This window comes from Mirounga leonina, unplaced genomic scaffold (genome assembly GCF_011800145.1).
Source record: "Mirounga leonina isolate KUSES-001 unplaced genomic scaffold, KU_Mleo_1.0 Mir_151, whole genome shotgun sequence".
In the NCBI taxonomy this organism is placed as follows: domain Eukaryota; kingdom Metazoa; phylum Chordata; class Mammalia; order Carnivora; family Phocidae; genus Mirounga; species Mirounga leonina.
Genome location: NW_023270377.1, coordinates 1082132 through 1096170, shown reverse-complemented (window position 1 = coordinate 1096170; position 14039 = coordinate 1082132). Strand labels below are relative to the sequence as shown.

The window sequence follows — 14039 nt, the reverse complement described above, 5'->3', positions numbered from 1 at the left end:
CGCCCCGCCCCGCCCCCTCCCCGGCAGCCGAGGGGCCGGGCCGCCGGCAGGGGAGGCGCCGAGCCGGGACTGCGCGCTCGCCCGACGCGCTCTGTGCCGCCCGACCGAGCGGCCGGACCTCGCGCCCCGCGCGCCCCGCGCCGCCGGCTTTTGTTGTCGCCGCCTCCTCGGCCGCCGCCTCCTGCGGACCGCGAGCCGCACGCGCCGGGACCTTGGCTCTGCCCTTCGCGGGCGGGGGCTGTGCGGCCCCGGGCGGGATCCGGGAGAGGCGCGGGCGGGCGGCCGGGGCGCCCCGGCCCCGCCATGGAGCTGCGGGCCCGAGGCTGGTGGCTGCTCTGCGCGGCCGCCGCGCTGGCCGCCTGCGCCCGCGGGGACCCAGCCAGCAAGAGCCGGAGCTGCAGCGAAGTCCGCCAGATCTACGGAGCCAAGGGCTTCAGCCTGAGCGACGTGCCCCAGGCGGAGATCTCGGGTAAGTGAGGGCGCGGCCCCGGGGGCCCCGGACCCCGGCGTGTCCGGGTCTCTCCTGCGTACTCCTGCTCTCCCCTGGTCTGCCCTGCACCCGGATCGCGCCGCCTGTTGTCTCCTGCGCTCGCCTCCGAGTGCCGCCCGGGTCTCCTGCGCTCCGTTCGGCCGCCCCCCAGCCCCCAGCACGCACACCGGCGCCTTCTCCGCGGAGTTCTCCTCGTGGGACTGTGGGCTGGGCGGTCCCCGGCGGGGAGCGTCCTCCAGGGCCACAGCTAGAGCTGGGCGTCTGCGGCCATTGGCTCGGCCCAGCGCGGTGGCGGGGCGGGAGTCGGAGCCCCGGGGCGCGCTGGGCTGACTGCGGGGCTGGCTGTCCGGGCGCAGCTGACGGCGGTCGCAGGTTGGGGACTCCCAGTTGGCTGTACGGGCCTCTCCGGGAGCCGCCTCGGGTCGGGCCTGAGGATTCCTGTGGGATCCCCCGCAACGGCAGCCTAGGTGGGTTCAGTTAGAGGCCCCCCATTCCTGGCGGGAGTGGGGCCCCTGCGAGGTAGGGTGCGAGCTGTGCGCCTGGGGGTGGGGGCGAGGCGCGCCCTCTGCCACCTCGAGCCAGTAAGCAAGGGTTCCTGCCCAGGGAACTTGCACTCGCTGGCCCGCTTGCCTGGCACTCTGGGCTGCCTCTGGCGGGGGAGTCGAGCTGCAGGTGGTCGGTGCCTTGGATCCCGCCCAGGGGCCCTGTCTTTTCTTTGTAAGAGCATTGACCCTCCCAGGCATCCTCAGGCCTGCAGCTGCCTGCAGTCCTGCCCACTCCCTCCTTGCAAGCCTCTGAGGAGCTTTGGAGCCAGGATATGTGAGGGTGGGGGGTGGAGTACAGTGCCCTAGGGACCACCCGGACCCCCAGGCTCCTCAAACTGCAAATGTGTGGGGAAGCACACTGGGTCTCTGTGGGGTGCCTGGGACACAGTGGACAGCAGCAGAGCAGACCAGATTCCTCTAGGGAGGGGGTTGCTCCCAAACTAGGGGGAAGCGTGTGCAAGTAAGGGATCCGCTCAAATGGTGACACGGGGGACAGGGAATGACCACGGCTACAGGAATTCTGAATGACAGGCGTGGATCAGTGTGAGGTCCATGGCCCTGCCTTGCTGGGGAGTGGGGGGAAGGCAGCCAGGTTCTGGCCCCCTGGCCCCTGGAAGGTCACACACAGAGGGCTGCCTTGAGAGATCCTTTGACATAGCTGCCCCCCCAAGGTTCTGGAGAGCGCCTCCACCCAAGGACCCCAAAGCAGGCCTTCTTGTGCTTCCCTCTGCTGAGAGTTCCAGTCACTGTCAGGACTGCATCTCTGGTGGGACGGGTGGGCATGCCTGGGTGCCTGGGGCGAGCTCCGGGGCCCTCTGCCCACCACTGCCCCTCCTCCCACACCAACAGAGGAACTTTTGCCTGCGTGTCCCTGGCCTTCCCGCTGGATCCTGCCCCAGGCCTGGGTCTCAGGGTCGACTGAGCAGCTGCCCCCCCCTCCCAGCCCCAGATCTTGGATGGAAGCCTTCCCCTGTGCCTCTCCTTCTTGAACCCTCTCCCACTTGGCCATTGTGTCCTTAGGGACCATCCTAAACTTACTTGAATCCACGGGCCTCTGTCCTGGTTAGGCCCGAGAGATAGAGTGGCAGAGTTTGGGCAGCTGCGAAGGGCAGCGAGGGAGTGGGGCAAATGGGACACTGAGCTGGGGCTGAGCTGGGGGCCGGGGGCTGGGCCTTGCTCCCCTTCAGTTGGGATGCTGTGGATTAGGGACCCCGGACGATCAAAGTGCATTGCAGTCTGTGAGTGTGATGGGCCCAGCTGGGCGAGGATGGCTACCCAGCAGCTGTCCCAGCATCGTGCTGATCAGGGCTCAGGTGCCACCCTCCTCCGGGCCTGGAACGCCAGGGACTGCGCTCTGGGCAGGGTCACCGTCCTCCCTGCCAGGGCCCCTTCCTCCCGGAGCCCCAAGGCTTCTCCATCCTAGGGCCAAGGGCTTCTTCAGCAGAGCTCCTCTCCCTGACCCCCTGTGGCCAAAGCCCCAATGAGCACTGGAACTCCAGAGGGCCCTACAGGGCCAGGCGCTGAGATGAGTGCCAGCGCCACGTGGAGCAAAGGATACAGGGTGACCTCCGGGGCAGCAGCAAGCCCAGTGTCCCCTCCTGTTGCGACTGGGGCTGGCCTCTGTGGGCCAGGCGCCCTCTGGTGGCCCCGTGCCGCCCGCGCCTCTCGGGGCGCCCTGGCTTGCGTCCGCTCTCCTAGGGGCCTGGCCGCCGGACTTCTCCAGCGCCGGGCCCTGGGGTCGCTGCCTGGCGCGAGCCCACCCTGACTCAGCTGGCCCAGGCCCCGGGGGAGCGGCTGGGAGGCGAGGAGGTGGCCCTGGGTCTGCGGGTGGTGCTTACAGCCTCTGTTGGGGGCCAGGAATGGCGGCGGGCTTGTGAGAGTGGGGAATGTCGGGCACATAGGGCTCCAGTTCGGGACTTGGGGGGATGTTTTTGGACGGCCGAGCCTGGCACTCAGTGATGACAGCTGTCGTCATTTTACAGGTGAGGAAGCGGGCCTGGGGGATTCGCGGTCACGTGTGTGAACCAGAACTCCCTCGGGCTCGAGCGCTTCAGAGAAAGTGAGACCACGAGTCCAAGCCCGTCCAGGGCCCCTCTGCCGGGCGCCGGGCAAACGCAGAGCCCCATGCTGAGTCACACACGCCCACTGGTGCTGGCAGGTTTTCTGCCCTCGCCAGCCAGCTTGCTCCTGGCTCCCAGACATTTCTGCACACCGGCCCGGCCTCCCAACACTCGAGGGATTTCCCTTGTATGGCTCTCACCCTTCCTGAGGTGCTGGGGACAGGGACCACCTCTGTCTGTGCACTTCTCTGCCGTGGCGACAGAAGCTGGCCCAGTTCCCGGCACCAAGGAAGTTCTCAGTCAGCACTGCAGGGGACCCACACGTGTCCCACTCTCTGCCAAGCCACGCAGGGTGGGCGGGGGCAGACGAAGGGCCTGGGCGGCGGAGGAGGGGTCTAGAGGTCCAGCACTGGGGGTTGGAGGTCAGAGGGGGCTGTCCATGCAATGAGAACTGGTTGGCTGCCCCTCTGCCCCAGGGCTGAGGCCCACCTGCCAGCATGGGTGGGTACCAGTGGGCCTTGGAAGCCCCAGCAGGGACCACCCCTCAGGCCCATTGGCAGAAATGGGCCTGACTGCATGGGTGGTGAGAGATTCTGGGGAAGCGCCCTCAGAAGCCCTGGCCTTGCTCCCCACACCCCAGAAAGGGCCATCCTGGCTGGGCCCAAAAGAACCCACCCAGCATCTGTCCCTGAGCTGTGGTCTGTGGGGCTCTCACAAGCCGCCTGGCTCATGGCCCAGGGCCCCAGGCGGTCCTCAGCCCCGAGCCGTGCCGCCACTCTGGCCCTCCACCATTCGAGGACCTATGGTTTCATCATCCCCAGCTTGGAGACGGGGGGAGGCCCAAGGGAGCCAGGATTCGGCAGGGCCACCTGTATGACGCAATGGTCTGAGCACCTTGCTGGACACGTTGCCATGATCCTGAGAGAGGAGGGACATCGGCTCAGATGTCAGTCCTGGGCCTCGGTTCAGATGTCAGTCCTGCTGCACCAGCTTCCCGCCCCGCTTGGCCTCTCCCGGCCTCTGCTTCTTCACCGGCGACAGAGGAAGAGTCACAAGCCCCCTGACGGTCCCCAGGAGGGGCGCCGGCGCCACGCACTGCCCAGCTGGCCCCGGTGCATGTTCTCCCCCTTGCCCTGCCCCGAGGTCTCTGCGGGCCCGTGCAGACCCCCTCGGTCAGTGGCTTCCAGCCTTGAGAGCCCTTATTAGGACCCAGACCCAGTGCACGTGTCTTCTCGTTACTGTCTGCTTGACGCATCGGACGTGGAAGGGTGTCTGTAGACCTGACTTTCGGATGAGTAAACCAAGGCCCAGGGAAGCCACGTAACTGCTCAGCGCACGTAGGCCACATGGAGCTCTAGGGACTGCAACCCAGTCTGTTGACCCCAAAGCCTGTGTCATTCACTGCTCCCCTGTTCTGGGCTCTTAAATTTTCTGGAGGCCTCGAGCCCTCGCAGTCCAGAGGCCTGTAATAGGAATCCGAGGCCAGGCCATGGTGGACCACCAGCTGCCTTCTCCTGATGCCTGGCTCCCTCTCTCAGGCCAGCTTTGAACATGTGTGAACCAGAACTCCTCCTGAGCCTTTGATCTGGCCTCCCTGCGTCCATCGGGACAGGGCGTAGCTGGGCCGCATCCTCTGCCTGCTGAAGGCCGGCTCCTCGGCGGGCCTCGGGGCCTGCTGCTTCTGCGCTGCCAAGGAGGGCTGTTCCCAGGCCCCATAGCGTGAGCCAGGCGGCCCCTGGGTATACCCAGGGTGGCCCGGCTGCGGACCACTGGCCAGTGCAATGAGCCAGCATGTCCCCAGCACCACGCTGGGCTGGGGGTCACGGACAACGGCCTGATCCGGCGGTGAGTGAGCCTAGGAGACGGGAGAGGTCGGTCTGGCTCCGTGCGGGCACTAATGAAGGAACAGTGTAAGCCGGAGCTCGGTGGGCCTTCGAGGCCACAGAGGCCTCCTGGGAGAGGGACTGGGGACATGCTGGCCGGGCTTCAGAGCCCGGAGCAGAGCACGGTTGGCGGTGTGGGTGTGTCCGTGCCCGTGGGAGGATGCCCACGCCCACAGGCGCAGGTGTCCGCCTGGCTGGCCCTGGACAGGAGACAGGCCGGGAGGGGGGGCTCACCCTAGGCCACCGGGAGTCAGCTCAGGCGTGGGACCGGCATCCACCACTCCCAGGCCTGGACGTGCCCGGGCAGCGAGAGGCTGGGCACCTCTCTCATAACCCAGACTCTTCCTCCCAAGACCTGGCTTGGTTCAGTGTGGTTTCACACCAAGACTCCCAGCCCGAGTCAGGGGCGCAGAGGAACTGGGCCCCGCTGCCTAGTTCAGCCCTTGCCCGGCCACTGTCTCCTTGCTGGCGCCATCCCTGATCACGTGTGGCTGTCGGCACAGCCCGGGGGTCAGCTCACTGGCCACAACTGGGAGAAGAAACGGGCCCGGGAGCGGGAGGGCTCCAGCCTGAGGCCACCCACCCTGGAGCCCGGCTCCTCACTGCCGCGGTCGCTGGCGGTCTTTCTTGCCGGTACAGGCCCGGGCAAGTGCCCTGAGCTGCCGGAAGTCTCCTGGGGGGGTGGGGGTGGCACAGATGGGGGGGTGTTTCCTCCCATCCCAGGCCTTACCCCACCTTCCCAGGTGGGAGCGCATGGTAGCCAGGTGTGAGGTGAGGGCAGGCATGGCCTCCCAGCTGTGTCCTCTGCACTGGGGGGCAGGGCCCAGGCCGCCAGCCTCCTCAACTGTCTTCAGACAGGCTGTGGATGCCGGGGAAGCTGTGGGTGGGAGGGGTGCACACGTGCTCTCCCAGCAGGAATCCTAGAATCGTGGGTGGGTCTAGGAGCCCCTGAGGGGGCCAGGTCAGCCTCATCCCATCCCCTCATCTGCCCGTGGCCGTGGGGTCACCTCCCACGAGCTTCTGGCTGGCTCGCCTTCCTGGCACACACACCCCCTCCCACCAAGCGGGTCCTCCCCGTGCCCATCCACAGTACATGGCTGGCTCCATCCTCCCTGGGGGGCTTGGCCCCGCTGCTCCGCTTCCCTGGGCATCCCCCAGCCACCCACACTCTGGAGCTCCCCCTGCTCCCTGGGGTGCGCCCCAAGTCTGGGCAGGCCTCAGCAGTAAATGATTCCAAGCACCTCCCGTGTGCCAGGCCTGGGCTGGGTGCCGGGGGTCGGGAGGGCACCAGCTTGCCAGGGCTGCCGTAAGACACCAGGCACCGGGCCGCTTACACAACGGAAGGTTCTCATCTGGCATTTCGGAGGCTGGAAGCTCGGGATTGAGGTGTTAGCAGGGCTGGTTCGTCCTGCAGCCGAGAGGCAGGGTCTGCTCCAGGCCCTCCCAGCTTCTCTGGCCGTCCTCGGCATTCCTTGGCCTGTAGGTCTCTGGCTCCATCTTCACGTGGGTTCTCCTTGTGCGGCCTCCAGATTTCACCTTATAGAAGTGAGGACAGCAGTCCTATCAGATTAGGGGCCCACCAACTCCCATGTGACCTCATCTTAACCAGTGACCTCTGCAAAGCCCGCGTACTCAGATACGGGCAGCTTCCCGTATCCTGCGGGTTAGGACCACGGCGCGTGAATCAGGGGCCACAGTGTGGCCCGCGGCTGCTGGTGGCCCGGCACATCTGCTCCATGCTGTCAGTACTTTCTGTCTGGCAACGGCGATCCTGGGCCCAGGTGTTTCGTGACCGTGGCCCCTCGGGAGAGGGCCATGCCTCCTCGTGTCTGCTGCAGGCTCAGGGGCCCTGGCGACTGTGGGGAGGAGTCCTGGCCCACTCTGTACCCCTGTCGCCCACAAGCTTCTCGGGGCACATCCGTGGTGTGGGGGTGCTTGGAGACCACGGGCCCGGGCCCTGACTGCCGCTGGGTCTGTGGCTCGTCTCCGGCCCCTGTGAGCCTCAACTCCTCCATCCCTGTCGGGGTGGGAGGGCCAGGGACCACCCATTCTGACATTCTGTGCCTGGAGCTGCTGAGCCAGCGCATCTCCTTTATGTCATGGCCCAGAACCAGGGTGGGCAATGACGGGGGCCGGCCTTCTGACCCTCGTGGGAGTGGGAGCACCTGGCTAACGTCACTGTTACCCAGGGACACCAGTGTTCCTCCGACAGGCTCGGGGTACCACCTACAAGTGGGGGCCCCCAAGCAGGGGACACAGCATTCGGGCCAGGCCCCCAGGTGGAATTCCGGGGGGAGGCAGTGGGGCTGAGACGCAGGGGGGCGGTGCAGGGTTTGGGGCCGCAGGGAGGCAGACGACAGCAAGGGGCCCGCACACAGCTAGCCGCCCGTACGGTGGCCCAGCTGAGGAGGCGCGCTGCTCATTTGTGCTAAGTGCTCCCTGGGTTCTGGAGGCTTGGCTGGGTGACAGGGCAGCCCCGAGGGGCTCCATCAATCCTGCTCCCTTGCCATCTGCCCTGACCTCAGCCCCCCAGAGGCCAGAGCCCTGCCCACCACCCCTGCTGTGTCTCACGGGAGGCCAGGCTGTCTGTGGGCCCACCAGGTAGGGGCTGAGGGTTGGAAGACAAAAAACCAGACACTGGTGCTCTGCGGGGGTGCTAGGTGAGGGCCAGCTAACAGCCACGAGGCGAGCCTCCCTCAGCACGGAGGGGGTGGGCTGCACTGTGAGCTCGCCCCTGGGCCCTGCAGGGGACCTTCAGCATGGGGGGGGTTACTGTGAGCTCACGGGACCGGAGGACCAGAGGACCAGAATAGAGGAAGCAGGCTGGCCTGGCCGGTAAGGGGGGCCCTACAGGAGCCTCAGCTCTGGGCCTCTCCTTCCCACCTGCTGAGGTGCCAAGGCCCTGCTTCCTTCAGCCTCGCCCTGGCCTCCTCTGGTCTACCGCTCGGCAGTCCTTCCAGGGGTGTCTGCAGGGCGGGCTGAGTACCATCTGGTCTAGCCACTTAGCGTGTGGATGAGGAACCTGGGTCCCAGAAAGGAGTCCCCAGGGCTCAGAGTCCTGTCCCTTGGGCGGCGTCTGGTGTGGGTACTGGGTAATGGACCCTGAGAGGGGTCCCCTGGAAAGGAGCCGGGGGGGGCAGGCCATGCACACCTGCCTCAGGGGGGCACTAGGAGGGCACTGTGCAGCCCTGTCCCATAGGCGCTGGGTATGTGGTCCAGAGTGAGGCCAGCCAGAGGACAGAGAACTGGAGGTCAAGGCTCCAGAGCACCCACAGGTGCAAGGAGAGATGGCAGGTCCCAGAGACCTGAGGGTTTTCATGCCGGGGTGGGGGGGCTGGGGAAGGCCCAGGAGAGAAAGGGGCCAGGAAACCCTTAGGCCCACATGAGGCCCAGTTAAGGCCCTCGTGACCGTTGGGATTACAGGAGGGCCTCCTAAGGTCAGAGCTGGTCATGCCGATGGACACGCCTGAGCCCCACTGCCCTGCCTCCCTGTGAGGGTGAGGAAGGCTGGCCAGGTGGGGGGCAAGGACCTCCACCCTTCCATGCATTCATCCACTGAGTGCTCACCCTCTGCCGGTTTCTGGAACACAGATATGAAAAGCCACGGGCTCTGCCTCCCAGAAGATCAGAGTTTAGTGAGAAACTCAGCTGGGGCTCCCTCCCAAACTGAGCAGGCTGGAGCTCGCAGACACTGGCTGTATTGTGAGCCTCGTCTGCACCCCGGCCGGTCAGTCCTGGGACGGTGGCGGTGCTGCCGACCCCTGAAGGGACAGGCCAGCACGACTCCCTCCCTGGTGGGCAGCGGGCCCTGGGTAGGGTGCCTCCCCAGGCTCCCTCCCCATCAGCACCAGGATCTTGGGTCGGTGGCCCTTGCATAGCTTCAGGCAACGTCCCCAACACTGAGGACCCCCTTCCTGAGCCTGCGAGTGGCCGTCCAGGCCCATCCCTGGGTCTGAGCATGTCCTCAGTGTCTGACGCCATGTGGAGCCATGTAGACCCCCGTGGTGAGCTGTGTGTGACATCTGAGTGTGTCCTCAAGCATCGGGGCTCTGAGTGCCCATTCCTGGCTCTGGGGACCCAGGGAATCCATCCCGCCCACCTGTGACCCCCTCCAGGCCCCGGGGAGAGAGAAGATGCCACCCATCGCCAGGGTTGGCTCAGATGATCACTCGCACCCCCGGTTGTCATGGAGCATGGGACACACTGGACCAACGCAGCTGTTTTGAAAGGATGAACCTCTTCATTCAGCTCCCCCACTCCCTGACCTCCTCCTCTGGCGTGCCGCGGGCTGCCCACACCACACTCCCGATACTCCAGATGTCTCGGCACCCTCCCTCCGAGTGACCCAGGGACTGGCGCCTCCCTATCGCTGTGCATCTGGGGGGCTGGGGGACGTGGGGCCGCTGCAGGCCAGACACACACCGCCAAAGGCATAGGATAAGGTGGTATTTCCAACCAGGAGCAGTTAACCGGGGGGGAGTTCTTGGTCGTCACAGAGTCTTAGGGGTGGGGTTGGGGTGGCCAGAGACGCTGAGAAGTGCCGGACACTCTTGAACAGCTAGGAGGCGGCTTCCAGAAATACCAGCAGCAGCTCACGAGAAGCACTTGAAGCAAAGCTCTGGGCGAGGTGGAAGGAGTGGCCCGCGGAGCCCTGCAGTGTGGCTGGTGGGGTCAGCTCTAGAAGGAGGGCGAACTGTGGTGGACGGACACAGGTGTGAAGGCAGGTCATTTGAGGCGAGGGCTTGTAACTGGGGTGCACGGAGAGGCCCAGGGAAAGAATTCAGGGAGTTCGTGAACTTGGCCGAGAAAGAAATTACAGTTCTGTCCGTGCTAACCTCCCCCCAGAATGCAGCATTCTCTGTTGCTGGGAGCAAGGGGCGATGGTGCTCCAGAATCTGGGCCGTCGCTGCCAGTAGAAGCTGCCGATGCGTTCGCATCCCTTTTCATTTGCCGCCGGCGCCTCGAAATACCTTCTACGCTCCGCGCCACTTGAAGAGTGCAGCTGGTATTAGACGTGCTGATCCTGCTCCAGGGAAAGCCCGCGAGGCACCCCGTCGCACCTTTGTTTTCTCATCGTCTGATCGCGGTTGCACTTCGCCTGGCTTCCTTTGTGATCCTCTGCATACTTCTTTACTTCCTAAACACCTGCAGAGGGGTCTGCAGCCTTCTGCACACAGTCGCGTGGGCTCAGGGCACAGAGAAGAGACCGTGCTCGGGCCGCGTCTGCAGCCGGGAGAGCCTGCGGGGGCTGGGGGCGGGGGTGGTGAGGGGCATCTGGGGGGTGATGGGGCCTCTCCAACCTGAGTCTCTCTGCATCCCTCAGCAAGTGCTCCCTGAGCTCCTACTGTGCGCTGGGCTGTTCTCCCTGCTGACACGCAGCCACAAACCGTGCCGTGGGCGCAGGGACCGGATGAGGCTCGGGGGTCTCCCGTGAGCTGTGGCCCCCCTGGCCACAATGACCCGTGTTACTTTGTAAGAGGTCGAGAGAAGCAACCAGGGAATTTAGACAGACGCAGGAGGTTTGCGATCACACCCCCGGCCCGGGGCTGTAGAGCTAAGACCCCTCCCCGTGCGGGGCGCCCAAGGGCCCAGCCTCCTGGGCTGCCCATTCAGGACCGCTGCCTTGGGCCGTTCCCTGGTCCCACCTTCTGTGATTGAGAGTTTGCAGTCGGAGGCCTGGAGCACAGCTAGAGGAGGAGGAGAGGAGCTGGCTCGAGGCAGAGAGTCCGCGAGACCTCATGAGAGGGAGGGGCACCGTGACCTGTGGCTCTGAGGGAGACTGCCTGCAGGCCTAACACGCACAGTCCCAGAGCCACTGTCCCTCAGGTCATCGTGTTAGGAAAGAAGCAGGTCTCCAGAGGAAGCCAAAACCTGGCCTGCTGGGGTTCAGGTGCCCATGTTCACTTCCTGTGTGACCTGGAGCCAATCCCTGAACGTCTCTGAGCCTCACAGTCCTCTTCTGTCCAGTGGGGCTGGTAGCCTGCTGCATGGACAGTTGTGAGAACCAGTGCCCCCTTGTGCCCAGCCAGAGCCCGTGCTGTCCCCAAGTCCACCTTCCAGCGGGGCAGTGGGGGAGGTGCCCCCTGGTGAGCAGGCGGAGGACCCCCGGCCGGGGTCGGAGATCTAGGCTAGAGGAGAGGCTTCTGCCCTTCCTCCGCCACCCACTGCTGCTTCCCTCACCACACGGTGTGTGGTGTCCGCGCTTCTGCCCGGCCTGCCCTGCTCTCTGGCGGTTGAGCGCCGCAGGGAAAGGTGGCCCAGCCCGTCCTGGACGGCAGCCCGCGATGAGAGACTCTGGGTGGCGTTGGAGGGTGGCAGCTGGCTTTTGGAAGAGAGCCATGGGTGGAGGCACCAGAAATCAGCACAGGCCCTTTGTAGAGGTTGGTGCGGCAGGACCCCCGCTCACGGTCAACCTGGAGTTGGGCCTAGAGTCTGGCAGCCTGCGTTAGAGGGGCCTCTCCTCGCCGGGGGCGTGTGGGGCCTTCTCAGCAGCCCTCTGGCTACTCTCTGGGGGTGGAGCTAGTTCTGTCCCCTCGGCCATCTGCTCCAGGATTGCCCTGGGCAGGACCATCCCACCTCTGTCCAGAGCCGTGTGCCTTTATGTGTGCACTTCACCTGCTGGACAGGGCTGGACAGGGCAGGGGCCAAGACCCTTGATGCCTGGGGTAGCAGAACTCCCCCCTTCCTGAGGGGCCTGGCCCTCCTCTGACATGCTTGCAGCTTGACCGGCCCTGAGAAACTGAGCTGGAGAAGCCAGGGAATAGGATGGTCCCCAACATTCCCACCTGCTCCCAGGACCCACAAGAGGTCAGGGTTCCACCTTTGGGGAGGTCACCTGACTGGTCCAGGTCTGGGAGCCCTCCTTGTGCTCAGCAGGGCCTGATGGGGGCTGTCTCTGGTGGTGGGTCTGTGCTCCTGGCAGGAGCGTCCAGGCAGGTGTCCATCCCCCAGTGGAAGTGGCCAGGCCTGGCTCTGCCACTAGGCCCTCGTGTTCCAGGAGAGGCCTCATGTCCATACCTGGGACTTCCAGGCTGCCGGTGGGCCCCAGGTGCCCCTGGGCTCTCGTTTCCCCCACCTCAATGAAGGCAGGGAGGCATGGGGGCCAGCGACATTAGGTAGCAGGTCTGAAACACTGAGCAAGTCACATAACCTCTCCTAGCCTCAGTCTTCCCATCTGTAAGATGGATGTGATCGTATCTTCTTGTTCATTGAGATAGGCCCAGTGTTCTCTGAGGAGGTTGGGGCTGTGGGTCTGAGGACCCCAGGCGGGGCCGTGTGACCCGGGGTTGCAGGATGGGAACCTGTGTGACTTCGGTCAGGCGTCTCTCCACACCCCACAAAGGACCGCCAGATTTAGCAGATAAAACTGCAGGCTATCCGGTTAAATTGGTGTTCCAGGCAGTGAATAATCTTACAGTGCAGGTATGTCCTGAATATTTTAATTTGAAGTAAACAACAGATACGCTTTTAGTGAAAGCGTGCCCCACGTATTTAGTGTGTGTAGCAAATATGGGGGGGTGGGTGCTTGCTTTTTTGGTGATAAAATGTGCACAAAAAGGTTTATCGTTTTAGCTGGTTTTGTGTATCCTTGAAAGTCATTAAATGCATTCACACTGTCGTGCAGCCGTCACCAGCCTCTGTTTCCAGAACTTTCTCATCTTCCCCAACTGGAACTCTGTCCCCATGGAACACTGACTCCCCCGCCCCACCCCTGGCGTCCGCTCTCTGTCTCTGTGAATCTGACCACTGTAGGGACCTCATGTCGGTGGAATCATACAGGATTTGCTATTTTCAGTCTGGCGTCTTTCACTCGGCACAACATTTCAAGGTCAGGGTTCATCCACATGGTAGCAGGTGTCCTACTTCGTTCCTTGTTAAGGCTCCAGAATATCCCATCATGTGGATGGGCCACACTTTCTTCTCCATTCCTCCCTCCATGGACGCTCAGGTTGTTTCCACCTTTTGGCTGTTAGGAGTAGTGCAGCCCTGAACAGGGGTGTGCAAAATTCCGTTCGAGTCCCTGCTTTCAATTCTTTGGGGCCAGATTTTTTTATACTAAGAAATAATGCAGTTCATCTTAAATCGCCGTTCACCTGCGTTCTGTCCTCTATCTCCAGCCCCCTCACTGGGGTGGCGAGGGCAGGGGCGGGCGGAGGTGCAGCCACCAAGTCAGCCAGGGGAGGAGACGGCGGGCCCCAGGCAGCGGGCTGGCTATGTGCCGCTCGCCACGCAGCAGAGCGAGCCTGCTTCTGCCTCCGCCTCCGCCTCCGCCCTCCTGCCCCGGAACTGCCCCCCCCCAGGACTGGAATCAGGGGAGGTCTTGTGGTGGGAGGGGTGGGGGAGGCCAGCATTGTTCGGCGGCCCACCACGCTGAGTGACCTTGGGCACTTCAGCTCCTGCATCGCCCCACCCGCCGTAGAGTGAGAAAGAGGGGCCTGATCGTAACACCCTGCACAGCGCGCCGCAAGCCCTCCATCTCCCGCCAAGGTGGCCGGGTCTCCATCAGAACAAGGGAGCCCTTGTGGGGAGCAAACGCACCCCGAGGACCCCCTCATGGCACCCGCATGCCGCTGGCTGTCCTGCTGCCCCTGGGGAGGGGTCAGGTCAGGGAGGTCTGAGACTCCCGTGCTGGGGCCGGGATGGGGTTAAGCCTTCACTGCCAGCCCTGGACAAAGAGTCTCTGTACGGTTTCTTCATATGTAGCTGTTTATTGACCCAGGTCTGGCCTGGGTGCTGGCAGGGAGGCAAGAGAAGGGGAGTGGAGGCTCCCGCCAGCAGGCAGAGTGGTGTTCCTGCTGCCACGGCGGGTGGCCACCTGGGACTTGGGGAAGGCCCCGGGGTGGGCTGCCCGCATGAGCAGGTGCTGTGGCCCCGAGGGACCGGGGGAGGCTTCCTGGAGGGAAAGCTGAGTGGGCGTGGAAAGAGGGCCGAGCAAGGGGGACGGGCGCTGAGATCCAGAGTTAGTGGACGTGGCAGATCACAAGCTGCATCGGGGCGACGGGCTGGGATGCCAGGCCAAGGTTGGCCGAGACTCTGGACGTGGCTACCAGGCTTTGTGGGA

At 64.5% G+C, this 14039-nt stretch overlaps 1 protein-coding gene across 1 annotated transcript in view; it reads left to right on the top strand.

Moving 5' to 3' along the window:
• The first annotated feature begins 81 nt into the window (after positions 1-81).
• GPC1 (glypican 1) overlaps positions 82-14039 on the top strand; it is a 27346-nt gene continuing 13388 nt past the window's right edge. The window contains exon 1 of the mRNA XM_035006738.1: positions 82-469. Within this exon, the coding sequence (XP_034862629.1) occupies positions 304-469 (166 nt within the window). The 5' untranslated portion in view covers positions 82-303. The remainder of the gene's footprint in view (positions 470-14039) is intronic.